Source organism: Eubalaena glacialis, chromosome 3, assembly GCF_028564815.1.
Source record: "Eubalaena glacialis isolate mEubGla1 chromosome 3, mEubGla1.1.hap2.+ XY, whole genome shotgun sequence".
Taxonomy (NCBI): domain Eukaryota; kingdom Metazoa; phylum Chordata; class Mammalia; order Artiodactyla; family Balaenidae; genus Eubalaena; species Eubalaena glacialis.
In genome coordinates, this window is record NC_083718.1 from 127,019,548 (window position 1) to 127,046,359 (window position 26,812).

The following is a 26,812-nucleotide window of genomic DNA, read 5'->3' on the forward strand; positions in this document are numbered from 1 at the left end:
GAGTTAGCTCCATTTAAAGGATTTTCTTTAACTTTTTGTGTATTTCTTATGTATCTCTTCTGCACAGGGCCAATAATAAGAAGTGGACAATACAGTATTTGCTTCATTGTGTGGGGGAAAAAAACCTTTGTTAAATATATGGATGCAGACGGCTTGATGAAGATCTTAATTTTGTTTTTGGTTTAAAATAGTGTTTTTTCTTTCTTTCTTTCTTTCTTTTTTTTCTTTTTTTTTTTTGAAAATGTACAAAATATCTATCACTACTGATAGGAGGTTAATATTTCTGTGTAGAAATGAAAATTGGTTTGTTTTTAGTATTTAGTGTAGATGTACACATTCCAGCAAATGTATTTGCAACTATTATGTGGTCAATGCTTTGTGATATAAATGTACTTTTTTCAATGTATACTTTCACTTTTAAAATGCCTGTTTTGTGCTTTACAATAAATGATATGAAACCTCCTGTGTCGGTAAGTTGGATATGTGGGTATTTAAAGGATTCATAATTTCTTAGCAATGATAAATTAAGATACATATACACAAATATATAAGCTTTCCCCATGAAATATTAATTTGAGTTTTTAAACACTGGCATGTTTCTTTCCCCCTTGCAGTATAGTAGTAGATTGGAGGATCTTTTCCATTTATTGTATTTGGCTGTTTCAGCACAAGTAATCCTGATATCTTCATTTTTTTCCCCTTCTGTTTGATTAAAAACTGCATGTGTGTACAGTGATCTTTTGGCATACTTCCATTGCATTAACAGTGAAATTTCCTTTTATACATGACCACTGTTTCAGACCTGTACTGCTGCTATAACAGTTAACCTTTCTGTTTTTAATTTGATAATTACTTGATTTCCAAGACTGTTTCAGCATAACTAATTTTAAACAGTTTTCGGATAGTGAATATGATTAGTCTATAATAAGAACAGTTTTTTCATGTAAAGCAGCTCTTGCAAATGTATACAATATTAGAGTGTTTCTTTCTAAATTTAGGGTAGAAAAAGTAGTATGCAAAAAGTATAGCTACAGTGCATCTGCCATTGAAACATTATTGGGGTATGAAAATGTTCAAGCTTTTTTTTTCTTTTTTTCTTTTTTTTTCTTTTTGCAGTATAGATAAGCTTTGTTTTGTAAATGCACAAGTCCAATCATTGAATCAACTTAATTTTTTTATGTACTTGAAATCATTTTATTACTCTATAACACTCATGCTGAAGTTCTGATATTTTGTTGAAATCCATTGTTTTACTCTTTGCGTATTTGTTGGCTCTTTGCATATTAATATATTAGACTACATGCAAATACAGTCTGTCTTGCCGTTGTCTGTTGAAGTGCAGGTTTGATCCAGCCAGTATAGAACTAGCTCTGTAGGGGTGAGGAGGACTGTGCTGTGTATCATCCTTGATTGTGTTCCTTCAAGGAGCATTGCACTGTAAGTACATCAGAATGACAAATTGATGAACTGCAACAGTATCTTTTTGTCAATGTTCCACATAATGCAAATGCCATACTTTGTGTGAATATTATGTTGGAATACAGTGCTTATATCTTGGAAAACCATAACTGCTTCTTAATTTAACATAGAATAATTCATAGGTCTGTATTTTTTTTTAAAGTGAGCTTAATGGGTAAGTATTTTTGATATGCTTTAGCTATAGCTAAAGAAAACTGATCGTTAACAAAGTTGAATAGTATTACTCATTGGTGCTCCTAAAATATATTGTTTTTCAGTGTAAAACATGCATATCTTATATATTAATATGAAAGACTTGAAATGTATCAGACAGAGTGGTTTTCAGTTTGCAAATATTAAGCAATGTAGTGGTTTTAACACCATTTCCTAAATATACAGACTAGTTCTTTCATTGGTGGGGGAGCACCATTTGCTGTTCTGAATATACTATAAAGAAAGATGTGCAAGGACATAAATGTTGAGATTACTTATAGGGTAGAAAAATAGCAGTACAGTTCATTGTAGATGTTTTGAAATGTTTTTTGACTGTTTTATAGAACCTAGAGTGACTTCCCTTACCCTTATTTAGATATGGATATGTAGTTCTAGCTTCAAGTTTAATAGTTAAGGAGTTATCTGTTATCTTTAAGAGTAGGGTATTGATGTGAACAGTTTCAGTATTTTGCATGATACTGTTTTATAGATGAACTTTTAGGAAAGTGGTACATTTATTAATTAAACTGAAGAGATAGTTCAGTTGGATTCAATATCATAACTCACAAATTGGAGGCTGTTGATTTTGATTCATTTAAGGTTTAAAATCTTTATTAATTGCAAACAGTGCAATTATTTATACTTCACAGTGCCTTCCCAGACCTTCCACCTTAGGTTCTGCTGCAAAAAGCAACAGGTAAGCACAACCTAAGGACATATATAAATAAATATTTCAGTACATTAATGTTGTCCCTGTGAGGTTTTTGTGGTTGTGTATTCAAAAGCAATCTGCTACTGCTTCCCCAAAGTGTATTTTGTTATTTATGCTACCATTTCAGTGGAAAGTCTTTAAGTTGTTCAAACAACTGTTTACATTTCTGGGTAATGTTTTTTATTTTAATTTTTTAAATTAAAACGGGAAAAAATGATGAGTAGATTGCTGCTGTAATTAAACTACATCCGAACTTTTCCCAAATATAGAAGAATTGTTAAAATTTTAAAAAGGACAATTACATAGTTTTCAAGATTTAGGAAATCATTTGGTCAGAAACTTCAACAGCCTTCACAATCTGTTTATGATTGACAAGACATTTTCTTTGCCCTCCAAAGCTATGGAGTCTTTATTTTTTTTCTTATTCTTGAACTGTAGTAATTCAGTAAGGACATTATGGGTCAAGAATTTCATTATGAATTTTTTTTTAGACAATTCAGTTTTCATAAGTTTTTTACTGAAAAAAGGAAAAAATTATAAATACTGGCAGTATGTTTTGGTAAAGGCATGTGCATCAGTGAAATGTTAACTGTATAGCAAATAACCTTTCATAATCTGTATAGCAACCAATATTTTTCTGGTTTATAATACTTTAATAACTGACACTGCATTTATTTTATTTTTTGCCAGTTTAAAATGTTTGTGTGTTCTTATAGATGATTTTAACTGGTACATATTTTGAGTTAAGATGAATGTATTAAAGCAGCATCATACCAGTTTTGTTTATTCGATTTCTAAAATGTGCTGATCCTTTTAAAACTCCTGCTTATCTTTGCAACAAAGAAAAATATTCAAAAATACTGCCTTCATTTTCACACACAGTGCTGAAGATGCTGCAAGCACCAAATCATAGCTCATAAAATCAGGTCCTGAGATAGTTACCCATAAGAGGAATCCTTTGAGTGTATGCCATTGGTGAGCCGATGAGCATGGACCATAGAAGGGCTCAATGTAGAAGGTAAAATTGGCAAATCATAATTGAGAAAAATGAAATGTTTTCCCATACATAATATATGGTATAGGGTGTAATGTACCTGCTTTGATCACTTTTCATTTTAAAGTGCTATTCACTTGATCTTAAATGTTCCATGAACTGTTAAATTTTGAAAGTTATATAGTTATTGCACCACATTTATGTGTGTGTATGTGTGTTTTAATAGTCAATGATAGGTATGTTAAGATTGATAATATTAAGGAGCTCTTTGAACCTTAAGAGCCTGTCAAGTTTTGGTTAGTTGTAGTTTGCATTTTTATAAAAGAAAATACATATGAATGCTAATAGATATTGGGGCATTGTTTCTATCTCATGAGAATTTTTTTTATTATCATAAGCCTTCACTGATACTGCAAGCATTTTTTAAATGGCGCTAATCTTAACCTTGAAATAAATGGAAAGCAGAAAAGGTGAGCCAGTTGATTTGAATGCAATGGATGTTAGGAGTGGTAGAAAGAATGTTTAGCTTGAAATTGATTTATTTTATTTAGCACTTAAACTTGACAATGTGTTTTTGTTTTTAAGATTTCTTAGTGTGGTGGTACTTAGAATTCTTATGGTTTGATGTTTCTTTTAGAAATGGGAAGTATACTTTTTAATTAATGAAAATGGTTTTAATACTAAAACTAGTGGTTTAATACTAGTTGTTTATGAGCATTGTAAAATACATCCTTAGACAGATACCTTAGTAGTTAATTTACAGGAGTGGGTTTGGATAGGAGTAAACAGAGTACCTTAAGAGGGAAATAGAAATGTATTCAAAGTGGTAACATTTGTTTGAATACTCTGCCAGGAGAACCACTTCTACCTGCAAAGTTATGTTGTCTAGAATAAGGTTGTAGAAATTACTAATTAATGAAGATGTCTTTATTTTCTGAAAATTCTGCCTCACTTTAAAATGTATTTTAACAATACCTAGTTAAAGATAATTTTGACTCTGAAAATAACCTTATTTTTTGTTTAGTCACTTGAGTTTTCTTGCCACAGTGTAAACTTTTGAGGGATTTTTTTTAATTGGTGCTTTTAAGAAAGCAAATAAGTCCCAGGATTTTATTTTCTTCAGTGATACCCCTATAGAAACTCTTAAATGTATTTGCACATATATATATATTTTTTCTTATGCATGCTCAATGCATTTTCGTCCTGAGAAAAGTGTTCTCTACAGAAACTACCCGTGTAAAAAGAAGATTGGCTTAAAATGGCTACTGTGATGGGAACAGTGTCTTAGGGAGATGCAGCTTGGACTTGAGGTAAATTGAATACTTTACAAACTGTGGTTTAGAGTTTGCTTTAATACCATTGTATGTAAAAGGGTACATGATTGCTGTAATTTTGTATGGATTATGGTTTCCTCAATAAAAAAATAAATGTACATTGGTGAATACTATAAGGGAATGTTGGTCTCTTTTCTAAAATACTGAAAGACTTTTTTTTAAATACAGAAGTGACTTTATTATATGGGTTTACATTGTAAAATAAAATTGTCTTCCAGACAGTTAAAATATAAAACAACTTGATTAGTACATGGTTGCTAATTATTTACAAACTCACTTTAAAAACTCAAAATTTAAGATTGTGCCATTTTTCCCTAAATCTAATTCTAGATCTTGAAATCTTTGATTGTGTTAAAATTGTTTTCTCCTGCATGAACTATTAATACAAAGTTTTCTCATTAAAATATAATTTGTTCAGGCAAGGTCACAACATAAATTTGCTTTATAAGCTTGAATATATATCACACACATTTGAAAAGTACGTTTGATATTCTCAACACTCAGAACTCTGTATTAGGCAGTGGTTTCCATCAGATTTACTCTGGCAATTGTTTCTTAAAAGTCTTTAATTTTTTTTGTTTTCTCCACACAGAGGGAGAAATGACACCCCTACCCCCTTATATCTCTGCTTCAGAAAGACTCTGAAACTACAACAACCAAAATGATAAACTACTGAGGAAAAAAGCCCACTCAAATCGATAGGTTCCAAATTCCTTAACTCAGCTATTTCAGACTAATTTTAGGTGTGAATAGCTTATAAGTGGTATTCTTTCATGCAAAATATGTCCGATTTATGATTTTTTAAAACATAATTGCTGTAAACATGGGAAATACACAGCCTTTGTATAGGTTCTGATAGAAATAATTGAGTAAATTTCCCACTTGGCCTTATTAAATTACACATTAATGTATACTGGGTAATGTGAATCTGGTGCTCATTTGAAAAGGAAGGAGGTACTTTTCAGACGAGCTTGTGTTGTGAAGACTGTTGGGGAAAGGAATGAGAGAAGTCAGCATAGTGGCACTTCCAGTTTCCTTTTCTGGCCCCGCCACAGAAAGGATGGATGCAGTAAGAAAGTCGGAGAGAGAGGGTGTGTTCCAGGGAGAGGGAAGGGGACCTAGTAGTCGTCAGCTAAAAAAGAGAGAAGAAAAGTAATTTTTTTTTTTAAAGGAAAACATTTTAAAATAGAATAAAAGTTCTAGATTCAAAGAGTGATTAATTCTTACTTTCAATGGTAAGAATGCAGGTACTAGCTGCAGAGCCTTTATTGTTCACTGCTTTACACATATACTCTCCTTCATCTTCTGGGAAGGTTTCTGGTAAATAAAGACAGTAAGTTTCTCCTCTTTCAATATATTGATAGTCTTCTCCATCCTGCAATATTTCTCCTTCAAACCACCATGTAATTTCTGGTTTGGGTTCTCCTGTTACTTTAACAGTAAATCTAACTGGCTCACTGTCTACAACCGATGTGTTTTTTAGAGGCTTCTTAAACCACGGAGCTCCTGATCTGGTTTGCTCTTCATCTTCAATGGTGGAGCCATTCATGTTGCTACCCTCTTCTTCTTCCTCCTCTTCTCTTTTCTATAATAAAATAAGTGCATTCAATTTGGCATTTATACTATAGTACTATTTTCAGGACAGTGGTTTAGTAATAGAATTTGGAGGTAAATATATTTTTCCCCCCAAAGTAAAGAACATGTAAGTATGCTTACTACAAAGTATTTTATAAAACATTTCAGTTACTTGAAAACTATTAAAATGTTTTTTTAATACCTCCTCATAAAACTTCATTGTTTCTAAAAGGTCATCTTTGGAAAATAAAGGAAATGTAAGCCTGGTACCTTTTGTAGTGCTGCATCAATTTCCTTTTGTTCAAACTGCATGCGTAATAACTTTTGCTCTTCAATTCTTCTTTGTTCTTCTTCTTCTCTTGCCTTAGCCATTCGTTCAAATCTAGCTTTCATATTCACTTTATGAGTAAATGGAGCCTCACTTTTTTTTGCAGGCTTGATATCAACATCTTCTTCCTTTACAAAAATGGGCCAAGAATAAGAATTGTTTTCTAAAAACCAACAAGAACTGAGATGTTAATAGTTCTGAAGATGTCTAGGCACAAAATAACATGGAGATTTTCCCAATTTGGGAAAGATGAAAGTTTCACTTGTGAACTATTTTCTTAACTATTGGAATCCTTTTCTCCCAGTGTAAAGATCATGCATTATCTCTGGAGTCCCGGTGTATTTATTTGCCCAACCAAATCTCGGTGCTTGTTGATACTGAGTAACAGAAAAGGGTGAGGATATGATACATTGTTAACAATTATTAAAATACTTCCTTCTCGTAAGAGTTTCCGTATCACTCTTCACCCTACTACATAATACAGAAATGTAATTTCTGTTATTTCCCACTTCATGATTTCCTTCCTCACTCTTCTTTGTTAATAACTGAGATGAAGTCCATTCAACAAATAATTTATTGATGAGCAGTGGCAAAGAATGTTTGCAGGTAGAATAAAAAGGGAGACAACTATTGAAAGAGGCAATGGCTGGAACTTGGGAAAATCATTGAGGTGAAGTATGGTTCTGAGTCAGTCTGTTTAGGGGTGAGAGCTGGAAGCCATGAAAATAAGGGGGTAATTTAAGAGCAGAATTTAAACTGTCAAATAGTGTGAGTCTGTAAAACCAATTTGGTGATGATGAGGTCACTCACTGGCCTTTTGAGAGCAGTTTTAGTAGAGTGGGGTCTTATGGGTACAGTTAATCCATGCTTTCAAAAGTACTTTAGTTGTAGTCGACTCTTGGTTTCTAAACTGCTTAGACTCTTGTGGGTCTATCTGGAAATCCCACCATTTATATTTCACTGTACTATGAGGAAATTGCTTCCAGGTACCACGTGCAACCAATAAAGGAAATTTTGAAACAAGCTGTAAAATAACTGCCTGTATAAGAAAAATCTTGGTTCATCAATGTTTTACATTAGTTTGAGGTGTTGCACCGCAGCTCCAATGAATGTAGAAGGAGGAGTTAAAAGTAAGTTGGATAGTTTTTCTGGTTCTCCTGAATCAAATTTTTACTTGATACTGGAAAGTGCTAGAACATCAGACACAACCAGAGACCTAATGGGTAAATTCTATTGTTAACGCCATTATTTAACCTTCAGTGGATAAACAAAGCCTGACTACCGTTACTGTTAATGAACAGTGTTGATATGATTGTTTATTATTATATTTAAAGGATAGGGTAAAAAGTACATGTTAAACAATGGTTTGCTTGCTTAACAAGCAAAGTATTAAACTGCAGTTTTAATCTCAGCAGGCTTTTCTGAGACTTACATGGAAAGAAAAATGGACCTCTTTGTTCAGACTTAAACAGTTAATGTTATTCTTTGCTTACAAAATAAATCCTCAAGATAGGATATTTCAGCAGGTACAATAACTGCTATTCTGACTGAATCCCTCCTGGTTAATAACTTGCCTTCTGGATTTTTGGATAAAAGTTTGTGTAAATTCATAACTGTTACTCATTTAGTTACCTCAAACCTGCCTTTAGAAAATAATCATTAAAAGGATTCATCATAAGTTAACTGGGAGAAAGTTCATGAACAGTCTTTCAGTTATTGAGTACAGTTGCCTTTTCTTGAATCCCTGAAAAGCCAGGTTAAAAGTGTTTCCAGGAAATGAATCTACTAAGAGAGTCACGTAAGTGGAATGATCTTTGTTCTCTAGGTGCATTCTTAGCAGGGCATTGATACTCCCAGCACGTGGATATTACAGGCAACCCAAATAGGCAATAAATTTGAGATAAAAACGCAAGAAATGGCTTTGGAGTGCACCTTATTGTAAAATCTAACTAGAATGTCAAACACACTACGGCAGTTAAGTGGTTTACCTACCAAATGTTGGTACAGGTTAAGGGCTACAGGAGCTGGGATGGAATTCTTAGATTAGGTAAGGTTACATGAATGAGTTAAGCCTTGAAAGGTGTCTGGAACATAAAGAGAAGGCATTTTCTAAAAGAGGAAAACAAATATATGATCAGATGGGAGGGGAAGATCCTACTCTGGAAGTTGATTATACTCTGCCAAAACTATGCTAACACAGGAGCTCAGTGACCCTTAATCTAGAGGGATATGATAGGAGGAATGTCAGATTCTGGAAACTCAATTTAGGACATCCTCATGGATTACAGAAGATCAGCCAGGTCCTAATCTCATATCCTTTTATAGAAGAGTCAGTAATAGCATTAAAACAAGAAGCCACCTACCTCAATTTATTTTACCTACAAATTTTATAGGACTAGGTATCACTGCTCTGAGGTTTCACTACCTTTAAAAAAAAAAAAAAAAAGGAAGCACATGGATGCTTATTTAAATGCTTTACCTTCTGTGATTTGTCTCTAAAGAATCAACTGATCTTGTGGGCCATCCATCCATTTAATGTTGGTGTTCTCCAGAGTTTTATCATTCACCTTCCAACTATTAACTCTCAAGATGGCTTTATCTACATCTATACTTTGAAACAATCTGTAGCTCCTGCCTCTTCTCTGAGCCCAGTACCTGTGTTTCAGACTGCCATTACCTTTCCAAATATAGCTCAAACTTCACAGGTCCAAAACAGTTTATTCACCCCTCCCTCCTCTCCTGACCTCCTGAATTCTCTGTAGCATCTTCTAGTTTCCCTGGTAATCTTGAAGTAATGTTAAGCTTCTCAGCAACCATCTGCCTGTAACTCAGTTTTGTTAAAGTTGGGTCAGTTTTTCTCCCTTGCCCCCAACTTCATGATCATCTTCCAGTTTATCCTCCATGATCCCAGGATTCTGTAAACAAGCCTTTTATTACTCTGTCTTAAAACTGATTATTTGGGCTTCCCTGGTGGCGCGGTGGTTAAGAATCCGCCTGCCAATGCAGGGGACACGGGTTTGAGCCCTGGTCCGGGAAGTTCCCACATGCCGCGGAGCAACTAAGCCCGTGTGCCACGACTACTGAGCCTGCGCTCTAGAGCCCGTGAGCCACAACTACTGAGCACGCGTGCCACGAAGACCGTGCTCTGCAACAAGACAAGCCACCGCAATAAGAAGCCCACGCACTGCAACAAAGAGTAGCTCCCACTCGCCGCAACTAGAGAAAGAGCGCGCAGCAACAAAGACCCAATGCAGCCAAAAAAAACGTGATTATTAACATTGTTCCCGGATTATAGTGCCCACAAGGTTAAAAAGGCCCTTCAGCTAGCTGCAACCTAGTTTTACAACTTTTTATCCTATCGCCTATTATTATATGAACCTTTCCTTTGAACCTATTTTCCACTCTGCCAGATAAAGTTTTACAACCTTCGTGTTGACTCACATTGTCCTTCCAATCTGGAATGCTTTTCCTTTTTAACTGAAACTTCTATTCAACCTTCACATTCAGCTAAAATGTCATTTTCTCAGCCCTGTTAAACATCTCCTAGGAATACTGATTACATACTACTTGATCCCATAACACTAAATACATAACTATATTAGCACTTAATGACAATTTTAATTGTTTTCATACATCTCATTAGGCTGGATTTCTTGAAGGCATATTATATTCACTTTTATGTACCCAAAACTTAACATGGGGCCAAACATAGAAGATACTAAAAATAGCAATGGCATTAGTTTTTAGCTGTGACAAAATGGTTTATAACCCAGTCCCTAAGTCCTTATGTTTTTGTGTATGTTGCAGTAAGTTCTGATGCATATCAATTTAATTGATATCTGGATGTTCTACAGCATCTCCATTTGTCTAGCTTGTGACTTCTCTGCCTACCAAACTCCTATGTTCCCCTATTACCTAGTATACCCAGTCACTTTGATTCCTCTCCACCACCATTCCCAAGCTAAGTCTTGCCAATTTTGTATCCTACATACTTATCAGTCGTTTCCATTCCAGTTCTAGTTCAAATCCTCATGTTTTCTCTGACCACCCTGTACAAAATTGTACCACATACTCTATAGTCTTTTACCCTGCTTTGTTAATCTCCATAGCTTTTATTTACTACCCAATCATTGTTTTCCATCCCCTGTCTCCTGCCCCACACCTGTTAGATTCTAAACACCATATGAGCAAGGACTGCAGGTTTATTCACCAATGTAGTCCCAGTGTCAGAACAGTCCCCAGAACATAGTAGGCTTTCAAATAATTTTTTAATGCATAAATCTAAAGCCATCTTTAGCTTCAGCATGATCTTGCGATAAAGATGCCTATTTGATAATATCATTCCATGTTTTAAAAATCCCTTCATTGCACCCCAATAAAACAAAGTTCCTTAACATGGCATCTAAGATGGGTCATCTTGCCTGTGCTTGGGTCTTCGTCATCTTTTGCTGTGCTTGCACTCTACTTGTCTCAATAATAATGAATTGCTTATAGTCCTGGAATTTGCCCATAGTTTAATCATTCTTTTTATTCACCAATCTCCTCTGAAGGCCCTCCCAAATTCCCATACCTGTTTTATAGTTAAATATATGATGAAAATCAATTTTTAGAAGAATATATGTTAAATATAACATAAAATGGCAATTTTGACAGAATAAGTTTCCCAGATCTTATTTAGACCAATATTCATAATCATGGAACTAGTCCTTAAGCTGGAAGGGACATTATAGGTCATCTAGTGAGTGCCTCCTTACTTTACATATGGAGGTACTTCAAATTCATGTCACCTGAATTCTGATTTAGGCTCTGCCACTGAATGATTGGCATGACTTTGAACATATCATATAGGCTTTGTTGGCCTCATCTTTTAAGAAAGTAGGTATGAATCATCTCTGGAGTTTAATATACACTGGTTCTACTGATTCCAAGCAGAACTTGTGCCAATAAATATTTCTGAGCTATTTTTGCTAAAGTGAACCATTTGATGTTCACTGTAGGCTTTAATTCTTAATAAAAGTCATTTTGGAACAATGCTAGAGTAGGGAAATCTTTCAAAGTCTCTTAAGATCTTAATGTGCTTTTGCTATTTAGTTCCCAGATTATTATATACCCTGAGGGTTAACTGTAAATTCCAACACTTATTTCAAAGTCAATGTTATTTCTGTTAAGTTCATCATCATGACTGAACTATAACTGTTAAATATAAAACAGTATACCTCATGGAAGTTTTCTGCTTCTCGCTCTTTAATTTCAAGGTCAATTGCTCTTCTTCTTGCTCGTTCTTCTTCTATCTTTTTCTGTATTTGTTTTTCAGACAATTGTCCAATTTTTTCAAACTTGCTTTTCAGATTTTTAGCTTGAATAGAGCCACTCCTTTTCAATTTGATTAATTCTTCATATTCCCTGCTCAGTTCAAAGGTTTCATTTTCTTCTTCTTCCTTCAAAAAAATTAAGATTTTTATACATTAAATACCAGAAAATTAGTTTGTACAATAAACCATCCAGAAAGTTCACTATTTCTTATTTGAAGCCAAAACTAAATGTTAAATAACTTCCTCCCTAAACACAGTGCCTAAATTTACTAATTAGAAGTAGTGCTACAAATTTAAGACTGTAGATAACATCTTATTTCATTTAAAATACTATTTAATTAGGGACTATGGCTCAAAACCTCATTAACATTCCATTATAACCTGCTAAAAGTAAAATATGTATGTCAAGATTAGCTTTTACTAGGAATTGTAGGAAGACCTTTGTTTAGGGGAAGGTAAAGAAAATTCAAAAAATACTGGGCTAGGAGTCAATAGTTCTGACTCTCATACTGTGTGGCCTTTTGCCTGGTCACTTAGTCCACTGGACATGAGTTTTTCATCTCTATATAGAGCCACAGTATCTCTAAAATTCCTCCTGCCTTTGATTTGATGATAGTCAAAGTTAAATATTACTCTTAATAACTCAACTGAATTAAGCATTTCTACAGATATAGTGTGGTAAAATCCCTACATTTTGCTACATATCACTTGTATTCTCAATTTTATATTCTGCCAAGAAAGATGAGTCAACAAAAATTGGGTTCCAATTCTTTATACCATTTTATCTTGAATACTTTTTATTCAGGTTCCTTTCCCTTGTCTTTCCCTTTTCTTTGTATTCTTCTTACACTAAACCCTAATGGAGTGGTAGAATATTGCAGTTATTCCTGGTACACTTCTCCTGGGAAGACCTAGAGTTCTAGGCAGAGAAAAAAAAAAGGTGGGACTGGGCAGGGTGGGGTGCGGGAAGAGTCACAGTGGATGATGTTGACATGAGGCTTAATTTCTTGGTTCAACAAAGGGAAAAAAAAGTTTATTCCTTTATACTACCTCCACTTTTTTGTCTATGTGGGTGAAAATGGGCAACTCCTAAAATACCAGAAATTAACAAAGTTATGACATCACATCATATCACAATGGTTCCCACATCACTCTGATCAAAATTAATGGTTGAACTAATCAGTTATGATCTATGTAATCTTGGAACTGGCATTCTACTTGTTTGAAAACTCCCAGAGTCACTTAGTAGCATCAGAATGTCAGACAATTACACCCTGCCATATATGAATTAGATTACTTCTCAATAGTATTACTAAAATACATTCTAATTTACTTTGTTTTTCTAGACAGACAATTCATTTTCAGCTTCCTTTATAAAATAAATGCTATTACATTTTTAAAAAATTCTGAGGGTACACCTTGCAGTATTTTCCTACAGCATATTCATTATATATTCTTATTAACTATATATTTATGCAGCATTTATAGTCTCTTGGTTGACCTGGGCAAGGAAGTAAATATCCCCACAGTCCCATTGCTCCAACCCATGACAAAGAGGCAACTTCTAAGAGATTGCAACCTCTGTGAAGGAACCCACTCGGTTCCTAGATCAGGAGTTGGCAAGGGGCCCCCACCAAGTCACCTACCAAACATGCCATATCACTGCCAATCCTACTTAGGCTGGGAAAGCCACTGCTCGCCTCACCCCAAGTAATGGGGTTGTGCACTCATCCCCGACACTGCTGTTCGTGTTGCTGCTAGGGCCCCCTGCCCAGCTGGAGGCCAAGAGTGACAGTGGAATGCTGGCCTCCTCCCTCACCCTCCCCACTTCTGCCTGTGTAACTGGTTGGCCATCCAGATGGAGGGAAGCAGTGTTCAGGGTTAGGAAGGCGAAGGTTAGACAGGGTCCTAGGACATCAGGAGGTAAGAAGAGGGCTGCTGAGAGCCCACCATGAGGAAGCACGGAGACATCACGTGGAGTGGGTGAGCCAAGGCTCCGAGACTCTAGTGCAGGCTCCACTGTCCAACCAACTTTCAATTACAACACACACAAGTTCAAAGATAAACTTATTTAAAATCTTAAAGGCAACCTCAGAGCACTAAATCCTAAGTGTGCCCCTTCTGAGCATGGGGTCCTGTGAGGGCACAAGTTGCATGCTCATGAAGCTAGCCCTGTAGAGTCTATAGATATGTATGTGTATATATGTATTTTTAAAATTATTTATTTATTTATTTATTTTGGCTGTGTTGGGTCTTTGTTGCTGTGTGCGGCTTTCTCTAGTTGCGGCGAGCGGGGGCTGCTCTTCGTTGCGGTGCGCGGGCTTCTCGTTGCAGTGGCTTCTCTTGTTGTGGAGCACAGGATCTAGGCACGCGGGCTTCAGTAGTTGCAGCACACAGGCTTCAGTAGTTGTGGCTCGCGGGCTCTAGAGCGCAGGCTCAGTAATTATGGCTCACAGGCTTAGTTGCTCCGCGGCATGTGGGATCTTCCCGGACCAGGGCTCGAACCCATGTCCCGTGCATTGGCAGGCTGATTCTTAACCACTACAGCACCAGGGAAGTCCCTATGTATGTATTTTTTAAATTCATTTCAATGCTGGTGAAACCATACTAAGGTATTTAATAGTATCAAAATTCTATCTTAGAATAATTTAATAAAATACAGGCATACCTTGGAGATATTGGGAATTCAATTCCAGACCACTGTAATAAAGCGAATATCTTAATAAAGTGAGTCACATGAAATTTTTGGTTTCCCAGTGCATATAAAAGTTACGTTTACACTATACTGTAGTCTATTGTGTGCAATAGCATTATGTCTAAAAAAATAATGTACATACCTTAACTTTAAAATATTGCTATAAATTGCTAACCATCACCTGAGCCTTCAGTGAGTTGTAATCTTTTTGCTGTTGGACAGTCTTGCCTCAGTGTTGATGGCTGCTGACTGATCAGGGTGTTAATTGCTGAGGCTGGGGCAGCTGTGGCAGTTTCTTAAAATAAGACAACAATGAAGTTTGCCGCATCAATTGACTCTTTCTTTTGTGAACGATGTCTCTGTAGCTTGCAATGCTCTTTGATAGCATTGTACCCGCAGTAGAATTTCTTACAAAATTGGAGTCAGTCTTCTAAAACTCTGCTGGTGCTTTATCAACTAAGTTTATGTAATATTCTAAATCCTTTGCTGTCATTTTAACAATCTTCACAGCACCTTCACCAGGAGTAGCTTCCTCATCTCCCAGCCTTCATAGAACTGAAGAGAGGGCCTTGCTGTGAAGTGTTAAAATCACTTTCTTTTTTCATCCATAAGAAGCAACTCCTCATTCATTAGTTTTATCATGAGATTGCAGCAATTCATTCACATCTTCAGACTCCACTTCTAATTCTAGTTCTCTTGCTATTTCCACATCTTCACTTACTTCCTCCACTGAAGCCTTGAACCCCTCAAAGTCATCCATGAGGGTTGAAATCAACTTTTTCTAAACTCCTGTGAATTTGATATTTTGACCTCTTCCCATGAATCACAAATATTCTTAATGGTACCTGGAATGTTGAATCCTATCCAGAAGGTTTTTAATTGATTTTGTCCATATCCATCGGAGGAATCACGATCTATGGCAGCTATAGCCTTACAAAACGTTATTTCTTCAATAATAAGACTTGAAAGTAGAAACTACTTTTTGATCCATGGGCTGCAGAATGTATTCTGTGCTAGCAGGCATGAAAACAACATTAATATCGTCACAAATCTCCATCAGAGCTCTTGGGTGATCAGGTGCACTATTTGTTTTTTTTAATATCTTTATTGGAGTATAACTGCTTTACAATGGTGTGTTAGTTTCTGCTTTATAACAAAGTGAATTAGCTATACATATACATACATCCCCATATCTCCTCCCTCCTGCGTCTCCCTCCCACCATCCCTATCCGACCCCTCTAGGTGGTCACAAAGCACCGAGCTGATCTCCCTGTGCTATGCAGTTACTTCCCAATAGCTATCTACTTTACATTTGGTAGTATATATAAGTCCATGCCACTCTCTCACTTCGTCCCAGCTTACCCTTCCCCCTCCCCGTGTCCTCAAGTCCATTATCTACGTCTGCGTCTTTATTCTTGTTCTGCCCCCAGGTTCTTCATAACCATTTTTTTTTTTTTTAGATTCCATATATATGTGTTAGCATATGGTATTTGTTTTTCTCTTTCTGACTTACTTCACTCTGTATGACAGACTCTAGGTCCATCCACCTCACTACAAATAACTCAATTTCGTTTCTTTTTATGGCTGAGTAATATTCCATTGGATATATGTGCCACATCTTCTTTATCCATTCATCTGTCGATGGACACTTAGGTTGCTTCCATGTCCTGGCTATTGTAAATAGAGCTGCAATGAACATTGTGGTACATGACTCTTTTTGAATTATGGTTTTCTCAGGGTATATGCCCAGTAGTGGGATTATATGGGTCGTATGTTAGTTCTATTTTTAGTTTTTTAAGGAACCTCCATACTGTTCTCCATAGTGGCTGTACTAATTTACATTCCCACTAACAGTGCAAGAGGGGTCCCTTTTCTCCACACCCTCTCCAGCATTTATCGTTTGTAGATTTTTTGATGATGGCCATTCTGACCGGTGTGAGGTGATAACTCATTGTAGTTTTGATTTGCATTTCTCTAATGATTAGTGATATTGAGCATTCTTTCATGTATTTGTTGGCTATCTGTATATCTTCTTTGGAGAAATGTCAGTTTAGGTCTTCTGCCCATTTTTGGACTGGGTTGATTGTTTTTATGATATTGAGCTGGATGAGCTGCTTGTAAATTTTGGAGATTAATCCTTTGTTAGTTGCTTCATTTGCAAATATTTTCTCCCATTCTGAAGGTTGTCTTTTCATCTTGTTTATGTTTTCCTTTGCTGTGCAAAAGCTTTTAAGTTTCATTAGGTCCCATTTGTTTATTTTTGTTTTTATTTCCATTTCTCTAGGAGGTGGGTCAAAAAGGATTTTGCTGTGATTTATGTCATAGAGTGTTCTGCCTATGTTCTCCCCTAAGAGTTTGATAGTGTCTGGCCTTCCATTTAGGTCTTTAATCCATTTTGAGTTTATTTTTGTGTATGGTGTTAGGGAGTGTTCTAATTTCATTCTTTTACATGTAGCTGTCCAGTTTTCCCAGCACCACTTATTGAAGAGGCTCTCTTTTCTCCATTGTATATTCTTGACTCCTTTATCAAAAATAAGGTTACCATATGTGCGTGGGTTTATCTCTGGGCTTTCTATCCTGTTCCACTGATCTATATTTCTGTTTTTGTGCCAGTACCATACTGTCTTGATTACTGTAGCTTTGTAGTATAGTCTGAAGTCAGGCAGCCTGATTCCTCCAGCTCCCTTTTTCTTTCTGAAGATTGCTTTGGCTATTCGGGGTCTTTTGTGTTTCCATACAAATTGTGACATTTTTTGTTCTAGTTCTGTGAAAAATGCCATTGGTAGTTTGATAGGGACTGCACTGAATCTGTAGATTGCTTTGGGTAGTATAGTCATTTTCACAATGTTGATTCTTCCAATCCAAGAACATGGTATATCTCTCCATCTGTTTGTATCATCTTTAATTTCTTTCATCAGTGTCTTATAGTTTTCTGCATACAGGTCTTTTGTCTCCTTGGGTGGGTTTATTCCTAGGTATTTTATTCTTTTTGCTGCAATGGTAAATGGGAGTGTTTCCTTAATTTCTCTTTCAGATTTTTCATCATTAGTGTATAGGAATGCAAGAGATTTCTGTGCATTAATTTTGTATCCTGCTACTTTACCAAATTCATTGATTAGCTCTAGTAGTTTTCTGGTAGCATCTTTAGGGTTCTCTATGTTTAGCATCATGTCATCTGCAAACAGTGACAGGTTTACTTCTTCTTTTCCGATTTGGATTCCTTTTATTTATTTTTCTTCTCTGATTGCTGTGGGTAAAACTTCCAAAACTATGTTGAATAACAGTGGTGAGAGTGGGCAACCTTGTCTTGTTCCTGATCTTAGTGGAAATGATTTCAGTTTTTCACCATTGAGAACGATGTTGGCTGTGGGTTTGTCATATGTGGCCTTTATTATGTTGAGATAAGTTCCCTCTATGCCTACTTTCTGGAGGGTTTTTATCATAAATGGGTGTTGAATTTTGTCGAAAGCTTTTTCTGCATCTATTGAGATGATCATATGGGTTTTATTCTTCAGTTTGTTAGTATGGTGTATCACATTGATTGATTTGCGTATATTGAAGAATCCTTGCATTCTTGGGATAAACCCCACTTGATCATGGTGTATGATCCTTTTAATGTGCTGTTGGATTCTGTTTGCTAGTATTTTGTTGAGGAGTTTTGCATCTATGTTCATCAGTGATATTGGCTTGTAGTTTTCTTTCTTTGTGACATCTTTGTCTGGTTTTGGTATCAGGGTGATAGTGGCCTCATAGAATGAGTTTGGGAGTGTTCCTCCCTCTGCTATATTTTGGAAGAGTTTGAGAAGGATAGGTGTTAGCTCTTCTCTAAATGTTTGATAGAATTTGCTTGTGAAGCCATCTGGTCCTGGGCCTTTGTTTGTTTGAAGAGTTTTAATCACAGTCTCAATTTCAGTGCTTGTGATTGGTCTGTTTATATTTTCTATTTCTTCCTGGTTCAGTCTCAGAAGGTTGTGCTTTTCTAAGAATTTGTCCATTTCTTCCAAGTTGTCCATTTTATTGGCATATAGTTGCTTGTAGTAATCTCTCATCATCCTTTGTATTTCTGCAGTGTCAGTTGTTACTTCTCCTTTTTCATTTCTAATTCTATTGATTTGAGTCTTCTCCCTTTTTTTCTTGATGAGTCTGGATAATGATTTATTAATTTTGTTTATCTTCTCAAAGAACCAGCTTTTAGTTTTATTGATCTTTGCTATTGTTTCCTTCATTTCTTTTTTACTTATTTCTGATCTGATCTTTATGATTTCTTTCCTTCTGCTAACTTTGGGGGTTTTTTCTTCTTTCTCTAATTGATTTAGGTGTAAGGTTAGGTTGTTTATTTGAGATGTTTCTTGTTTCTTAAGGTAGGATTGTATTGCCATAAACTTCCCTCTTAGAACTGCTTTTGCTGCATCCCATAGGTTTTGGGTCGTCGTACTTTCATTGTCATTTGTTTCTAGGTATTCTTTGATTTCCTCTTTGATTTCTTCAGTGATCTCTTGGTTATTAAGTAGTGTATTGTTTAGCCTCCATGTGTTTGTATTTCTTACAGATTTTTTCCTCTAATTGATATCTAGTCTCATAGCGTTGTGGTCAGAAAAGATACTTGATACGATTTCAATTTTCTTAAATTTACCAAGGCTTGATTTGTGACCCAATATATGATCTATCCTGGAGAATGTTCCATGAGCACTTGAGAAGAAAGTGTATTCTGTTGTTTTTGGATGGAATGCCCTATAAATATCAATTAAGTCCATCTTGTTTAATGTATCATTTAAAGCTTGTGTTTCCTTATTTATTTTCATTTTGGATGATCTGTCCATTGGTGAAAGTGGGGTGTTAAAGTCCCCTACTATGATTGTGTTACTGTCGATTTCCCCTTTTATGGCTGTTAGCCTTTGCCTTATGTATTGAGGTGCTCCTATGTTGGGTGCATAAATATTTACAATTGTTATATCTTCTTCTTGGATTGATCCTTTGATCATTATATAGTGTCCTTCATTGTCTCTTGTAATAGTCTTTATTTTAAAGTTTATTTTGTCTGATATGAGAATTGCTACTCCAGCTTTCTTTTGATTTCCATTTGCATGGAATATCTTTTTCCATCCCCTCACTTTCAGTCTGTATGTGTCCTAAGGTCTGAAGTGGGTCTCTTGTAGACAGCATATATAAGGGTCTTGTTTTTGTATCCATTCAGCCAGTCTGTGTCTTTTGGTTGGAGCATTTAATCCATTTACATTTAAGGTAATTATCAATATGTATGTTCCTATTACCATTTTCTTAATTGTTTTGGGTTTGTTACTGTAGGTCTTTTCCTTCTCTTGTGTTTCCTCCTAGAGAAGTTTCTTTCAGGTGCACTATTAATGAGCAGTAATATTTTAAAGGAATCTTTTTTTCTGAGCAGTAGGTCTTAACAGTGGGCTTTAAACATTCAGTAAACCAGGTTGTCAATAGATTGCTATATCTAGGTTCTCTGTTCCATTTATAGAGCACTGGCAAAGTAGATTTAGCATAATTCTTAAGGACCCTAGGATTTTCAGAATGGTAAATAAGCATTGGCTTCAATTTAAAGTCACCAGCTATGTTAGCCCATAACAAGAGAGTCAGCCTGTCTTTTGAAGCTTTGAAGCCAGGCATTGACTTCTCCTCTCTAGATAAAAAAGTCCTAGATGGCATCTTCTTCCAATACAAGCCTGTTTGTCTACATTGAAAATCTACTGTTTAGTGGAGCCACCTTCATTTTGATTATCTTAGATCTTCTGCATAACTTGCTGCAGCCTCTACAACAGCACTTGCTGTTTCACCTTGCACTTTTATGTTACAGAGACGGCTTCTTTCCTTAAACTTCAAGAAGCAACCTCTGCTAGCTTCAGACTTTTCTTCTGCAGCTTCCTCATCTCTCAGTCTTCATAGAATTGAAGAGAGTTACGGCCTTGCTCTGGAGTAGGCTTTGGCTTAAGGGAATGTTGTGGCTTATGTGACCTTCTATCCAGACCACTAAAACTTTTTCCACATCGACAGTAAGGCTGTTCCACTTTCTTATCATTCGTGTGTTCACTGGAGTAGCACTTATAATTTCCTTCAAGAACTTTTCCTTTGCATTCACATCTTGGCTAATGGTTTGGCACAAGAGGCCTAGATTTTGGCCTATCTATCTCAGCTTTTGACGTTCCTTCCTCACTAAGCTTAATCTTGCTAGCTTAATTTAAAGTGAGACAAATTGCTTCTTGGCCAAGTGTAAAGGGAGAGATGTGCGACTCTGACTTTCACTTAAACACTCAGAGACCGTTAATTGGCCTAATTTCAATACTGTTGTGTAAGGGAACAGGTAGGCCCGAAGAGAGGGAAAGAGATGGGCAAACAGCCGGTCAGTGAAGCAGTCAGAACATACACATTTATCGATTAAGTTTACCATCTTATATGGGAGCAGTTTGTGGTGCCCCCAAACAACTACAATAGTAACAATGAAGATCACTGATCACAGATCACCATAACAAATATAATAATAATGAAAAAGTTTGAAATATTGAGAGAATTACCAAAATGTGACACAGAGACACAAAGTGAGCAAATGCTGTTGGAAAAATGGTGGCAACAGACTTGCTCCATGCAGGGTTGCCACAGACCTTCAATTTGTGAAAAGTGCAGTACCTGCAAAGTGCAATAAAGTGAAGCACAATGAAATGCAGTATGCCTGTAAAACTAGTCAAAGACTTGCCAAACTGATGTTCTTATTAGCATCCATGGTACTCTTATAGTTTTTTCTTATTTTGATTATCAGTTTAATTCTGTTTCAAGGAAAATAAGTATAAATGGGTATATTAAGTACTCTAGAATGACAGTTCTCAATCATGGTGTAATCTCACACAATTGTGAGGTATATAGGAAGAAATATTTACTTACGTACTACAGTAATATCTCAGTCACTTGGAATCTTATATATTTTTCAAACTAGCAAGAAGGAGTAGAGTTATAGCAGGCTGGAAAGGTACACTCAACTATGCTGAAACTTGTACCAAGTGCCTCATAGGAGTGTCCTTTATGTGAATAATAATACTTAGAAAGTTATTGTAAGGTAATGCATGTGAAATGCTGAGATTAATAAATATTTGCAGAATAAAAATGGACATTTCTTAAAGTCTTACCTCTCCCATTTCTTGTCTCAGTTGTTCAAATTCCTGTTTTTCCATCTCTAGCTTATGCTTCCGTTCCTCCTCTGTTCGTCGTCTTTCTTCTTCCATTTTTTGTTTTAATAATTCTTCAAAATTAATTTCTAGTTTTCCCGGTGTAAGAGATTCTTGAGAGATTGTTTTATACATCTCTGGGGAGTCATCATCTACTACCTATTTAAAATAATTCTTTTATCACTCTTGCCAGAATTATACATACTACAAAGGGAATATTTCTTGAATAGAAAGATTTCACATTGAACTAAAAACCAAAAATTCTCTTTAAAAGTATAAAACAATAAACAAGAAGAAATTATTAGAAACTGTAAGACTAAAGTATTTTGTAGTAACAGAGAAAATGGTGACCATAAAGTCTCCATTTCAGTGAACACAAATAAATACTTTGACTTTATACTATGAGTAATTTGAATTAGACATTAAGATGTTCTAACAACAAAAATTTTTTTAATTAAAAAACTTAAAAAGATGTTCTAATATTGGGAAAATGTTTTAATTGGATTAAAATGAACCTCCATTCTGGTAATTAAAATAGAGCATTTCAGTTAAATCATGGTTTTTACCTGAATGAATTAGATATCATGACCCCTTCATAATCAGGCAAAAATCAGTTAATGCTGTGATTTTATTGTGCTGATTTATTTACTGTCAGGCTAATTAAAAATAAATAATAATAGTTAATACTTATAGCTGCCACGTACAATTGTAAGCACTTTACGTGTATTGACTTATTTTTCTGTAACCCTGTGAAGTAGGTGTTATTAATATCCCCATTTTATAGATGAGGAAACTGAGGCACTAAAAAGTAACTTGTCCAAAGTCAACACAAATACTATGTGGAAAAGGTGAAATTCCAAACTTTAAAAGTCTTTCTAATAAAATTATAAATAACTATTTAGACTACCTTTTTGTAATTTCATGAATTACATGTCTAACTGCCATTTAGTTATGACCTTGGGCAAGTTACATAGCCTCTCTAAATCTGAGTTTCCTTATCTGTGACAACTTTCATAGAGTTGTCATGAGAATTACATAAAGTTTGGAAACACTTTGCAGTGTGTCTGACACTATGGTAAACTCCCAAATAGCAGTTTTATTATTACAATATCATTCCCTGTATATAGGCAATCTCTAACTTGCAAATAGAAACTCTGCTTTTAAATCATTGACTTGGAATACATTTTGCCATGAAAAGCAATGACCTAATTCTATCCCCTGAAAGTATATACATAAACCTCTCACTTGAATTGTGTCCCTGTGGCTGAACTAGACACAGGAATAAGAGAGGTAAAGGGTAATTATTATTTGTTCCAAGTTTTATATATGACAGGCTTTACCACAGAACCAGTTCAACTCAGAAATAATGTTTATATGGTCTTAAAATCCACAGATTGCCCAAAAAATTTTTATTAATATATGAGTTAACTGAGCAATAATATGAAGTGACAATACTCAGCCCTAGATAAGAAAACAACATAAATGAAGGAAAAAGTTTCTCTTTCCTTTCCTGATATAGAAATGTCTTTAGGAAACCAGAGTTTTGGTTTAATGCCATTTTCCTTCCCTGCACTTTTTCCACTAGTGAGTCATGATAAAATGGCAGATTTGGCCTAAAAATCTGCTCCCAGGACGAGATTTCCTGATCTTCACAGCTACTTCTTATCTACCACTTCTGAACCAGCTGATTCTCCAGAAATTAAGTGCTTTCAGAATGTTGGTAGGGTTTCTGTGTAGAAACCATTTGTGAATCAAGGATTACCTAATAAGATAGTATTAATATCACTTATTCCAACTTAGCCATAAAAAAGAACAAAATAGTGCCATTTGCAGCAACATGGATGCAACTACAGATTATCATACTAAGTGAAGTCAGAAAGAGAAAGACAAATACCATATGATATCTCTTATATGTGGAATCTAAAATATGACACAAATGAACCTATCTACAAAACAGAAACAGACTCACAGATATAGAGAACAGACTTGTGGTTGCCAAGGGGGAGGGGGTGGGGGGAGGGAAGGACTGGGAGTGTGGGATTAGCAGATGTGAACTATTATATATAGGATGGATAAACAACAAGGTCCTACTGTATAGCACAGGGAACTATATTCAGTATCCTGTGATAAGCCATAATGGAAAGGAATATTAAAAAGAAGAATGTATAAATGTGTATAACTGAGTCACTATGCTGTACAGCAGAGATTGGCACAGCATTGTAAATCAACTCTACTTCAATAAAAAATAATAATAAAATAAAATAAAACACTTATTCCACAAGCATTTATAGGAAGTTTGTTACACTAGAATGCATTGTGCCATGTGCTTTGTTTTTCCTAAGTCCAAGGACCATCATTTTCTTTTTTTTTTTTGGCTGCATTGGGTCTTCGTTGCTGTGCGCGGGCTTTCTCTAGTTGTGGTGAGCAGGGGCTACTCTTTGTTGCGGTGAGCAGGCTTCTCATTGCAGTGGCTCCTCTTGTTGCGGAGCATGGGCTCTAGGCATGTGGGCTTCCTTAGTTGCAGCACGTGGGCTCAGTAGTTGCTGCACGCGGGCCCTAGAGTGCGAGGGCTTCAGTGAAGTCCCGTGCCATGTGGTTGATGTGGTCTCAGCCTCACTGAGTGAGGAAGATGGCCATAAGCCACAAGAATACAGCACTAGTGCTATGCTAGGGGAGCACTAAATGCTCTAAGAATACATGAAAGGAACACCTTTCTGGAACTTGTATTATCAGGAAAGGCTTCCAGAGGAAGTGGAATATATGAATAGGAGATAGCTCAGCACAGGGAAAAGAGAGAGAGACACGTTTCATATAACATTTATGAAGTTCCAGAGATGAGAGCATAGCGTTTTGAAGAAATGGAAAGAAATTTAGTATGTCTGGAACAAACACGGCAGATTAAGGAAGAATCAAGAGGGACTTCCCTGGTGGCTCAGTGGTTAAGAATCTGCCTGCCAATGCAGGGGACACGGGTTTGATCCCTGGTCTGGGAAGATCCCACATGCCGCGGAGCAACTAAGCCCATGCGCCACAACTACTGAGCCTGCGCTCTAGAGCCTGCGAGCGACAACTACTGAAGCCCACGCGCCTAGAGCCCATGCTCCGCAACAAGAGAAGCCACCGCAATGAGAAGACCGCGCACCGCAACAAAGAGTAGCCCCTGATCTCCGCAACTAGAGAAAGCTCGTGCACAGCAACGAAGACCCAACGCAGCCAAAATAAATAAATAAATTTTTAAAAAATGGTATAAGAAGTATAACTTTGTAACAGAGTTAAGTTTAGTAGCAATATCCAGAGTGATGGTAAGCATTTTGGAGAGTTAACTAATTGTGATTAAATGGCTTTGATCATTTAATATATCCCGGATGGGATGGATACTGGAAAGAAAGGAGGAAAGGAAGGAAGGAGTGAGGGAGGGAAGGAAGAAATGTGGAAAGGGAGAAGAGAATGGAGAGGAGGGAAGGAAAGGTGGGGGTAGGAACCCCCCTCCCTCCTCGCTTAGATACTTAGTTCTGGAAAACATGCCTTCCCAGAGATGGAAGATAACATACACTCTATGCTAGGCATAGCAATTTAATCAGAACCTTCTCAACACTATAATGAAGCAAACACCTTTAACTGACAGTGTTATGCCATAGGAGACTTTGAAAACTTATATGCCATCCCTACTTTTGGCATATAAGTTCAGAAATAATAGGGTATTCCCCAAAGTTGAATGATTTCTCATAACATACTGAATCCCAATGGCCTTCTCCAGTCACATTCTATCTTACCATGCTTCTCCTTGCTTCAGCAAATGCCTTCTTTTCTTCCTCTATTCTTCTTCTGGCTTCTTCTTCTGCTTTCCTTTTTTCATCTTCTCTCCTTTGTCTTTCTATTTCTTCAAAACTGAGTTTGAGTTTACCAGGGCGGTACCCTTTAAAAATGTTTTCTGTGTCTTGGTTTTCCTCCTCTTCATTTACCTAACCAAGAAACAACTCACTACTAAGAACTGAGATTCATCAAAGACAGGAATGAATTATCAATCAAAAGGCACAGACTCAGCCACCTCACACAGAAATGTTTCTTTGTTCTAGTATTCTTGACCAAAATCCTCTTCCTTTATAATGTCTAATATGATTTAAAAAATCAAATTTGGAAAAATTCCAAATAAAGATGTACTCAAGTTAAATAAAACTTCTCAAGCAAGTCAAATTTTTAAATGGATAAGATTAATTGTTTAAAATTCTTAAGGAATCATTTAAAAGTTTTATTAAACATTAACTCTCCCAGAACAAACATAAAACATGTGTGTGGACCTACTAGAGAAAGGACCTGAGGACACAGGGAGGGGGAAGGGTAAGCTGGGACGAAGTGAGAGAGTGGCATGGACATATATATACTACCAAACGTAAAATAGATAGCTAGTGGGAAGCAGCCACATAGCACAGGGAGATCAGCTCGGTGCTTTGTGACCACCTAGAGGGGTGGGATAGGGAGGGTGGGAGGGAGGGAGACGCAAGAGGGAAGAGATATGGAAACATATGTATATGTATAACTGATTCACTTTGTAAGCAGAAACTAACACACCATTGTAAAGCAATTATACTCCAATAAAGATGTTAAAATAAATAAATAAATAAAAGTAACACCAACACACAGATGTGGGTCCTACTCAGTTTAAGATATGGAATGTTTCCAGTACTCTTGAAGGCCCTTGTGTATCGTTCAAGAGCCCATCCACCTTTTGCTGGCTTTTCAGAGGAAACTAATATGCTTAATTTTGTGTTTGTTATTCTTTTGCTTTGTTTGAATATGTAAAAATTTGTTCAGTGTTGCAGCTTTTGAATTTTACATATAAGAAATTATACTGTATGTGGTCCTATTGACTTACAGTTTTGCTGAGTCTTGTAGTTTTTTTGAGATTTATCTGTGTTGATGGGGCTACCTGTAGTTAATTATTTTCTATTGCTGTATAGTATTTCATTGATTAAAAATTCTACAATTTATCTTCCAAAAAAAAAAAGGTGT

The 26,812-nt window shown here is 36.0% G+C and overlaps 2 protein-coding genes across 16 annotated transcripts in view; one reads left to right on the forward strand and one right to left on the reverse strand.

Annotated features, from left to right (window-relative positions):
* Window positions 1–3,569, forward strand: part of FUBP1 (far upstream element binding protein 1) — a 34,252-nt gene extending 30,683 nt beyond the window's left edge. For 5 of the 13 annotated variants that reach the window (XM_061183988.1, XM_061183989.1, XM_061183990.1 and 2 more), the window contains one exon: window positions 68–573. In XM_061183988.1, the coding sequence (XP_061039971.1) occupies window positions 68–76 (9 nt within the window). In that variant the 3' untranslated portion in view covers window positions 77–573. Of the gene's footprint in view, window positions 1–67; window positions 577–2,321; window positions 2,369–3,265 lie in introns of those variants that run through there. The other 8 variants (XM_061183983.1, XM_061183985.1, XM_061183986.1 and 5 more) reach the window with 5 other exon arrangements.
* Window positions 3,570–4,902: 1,333 nt separating this feature from the next.
* NEXN (nexilin F-actin binding protein) overlaps window positions 4,903–26,812 on the reverse strand; it is a 56,242-nt gene continuing 34,332 nt past the window's right edge. For 2 of the 3 annotated variants that reach the window (XM_061183978.1, XM_061183980.1), the window contains exons 8-13: window positions 25,576–25,764; window positions 21,764–21,961; window positions 11,831–12,052; window positions 6,557–6,742; window positions 5,939–6,296; window positions 4,903–5,843 (exon numbers count right to left, since the gene is read on the reverse strand). In XM_061183978.1, the coding sequence (XP_061039961.1) occupies window positions 5,830–5,843; window positions 5,939–6,296; window positions 6,557–6,742; window positions 11,831–12,052; window positions 21,764–21,961; window positions 25,576–25,764 (1,167 nt within the window). In that variant the 3' untranslated portion in view covers window positions 4,903–5,829. Of the gene's footprint in view, window positions 6,297–6,556; window positions 6,743–11,830; window positions 12,053–21,763; window positions 21,962–25,575; window positions 25,765–26,812 lie in introns of all 3 variants that reach the window. The other variant, XM_061183979.1, reaches the window with a different exon arrangement.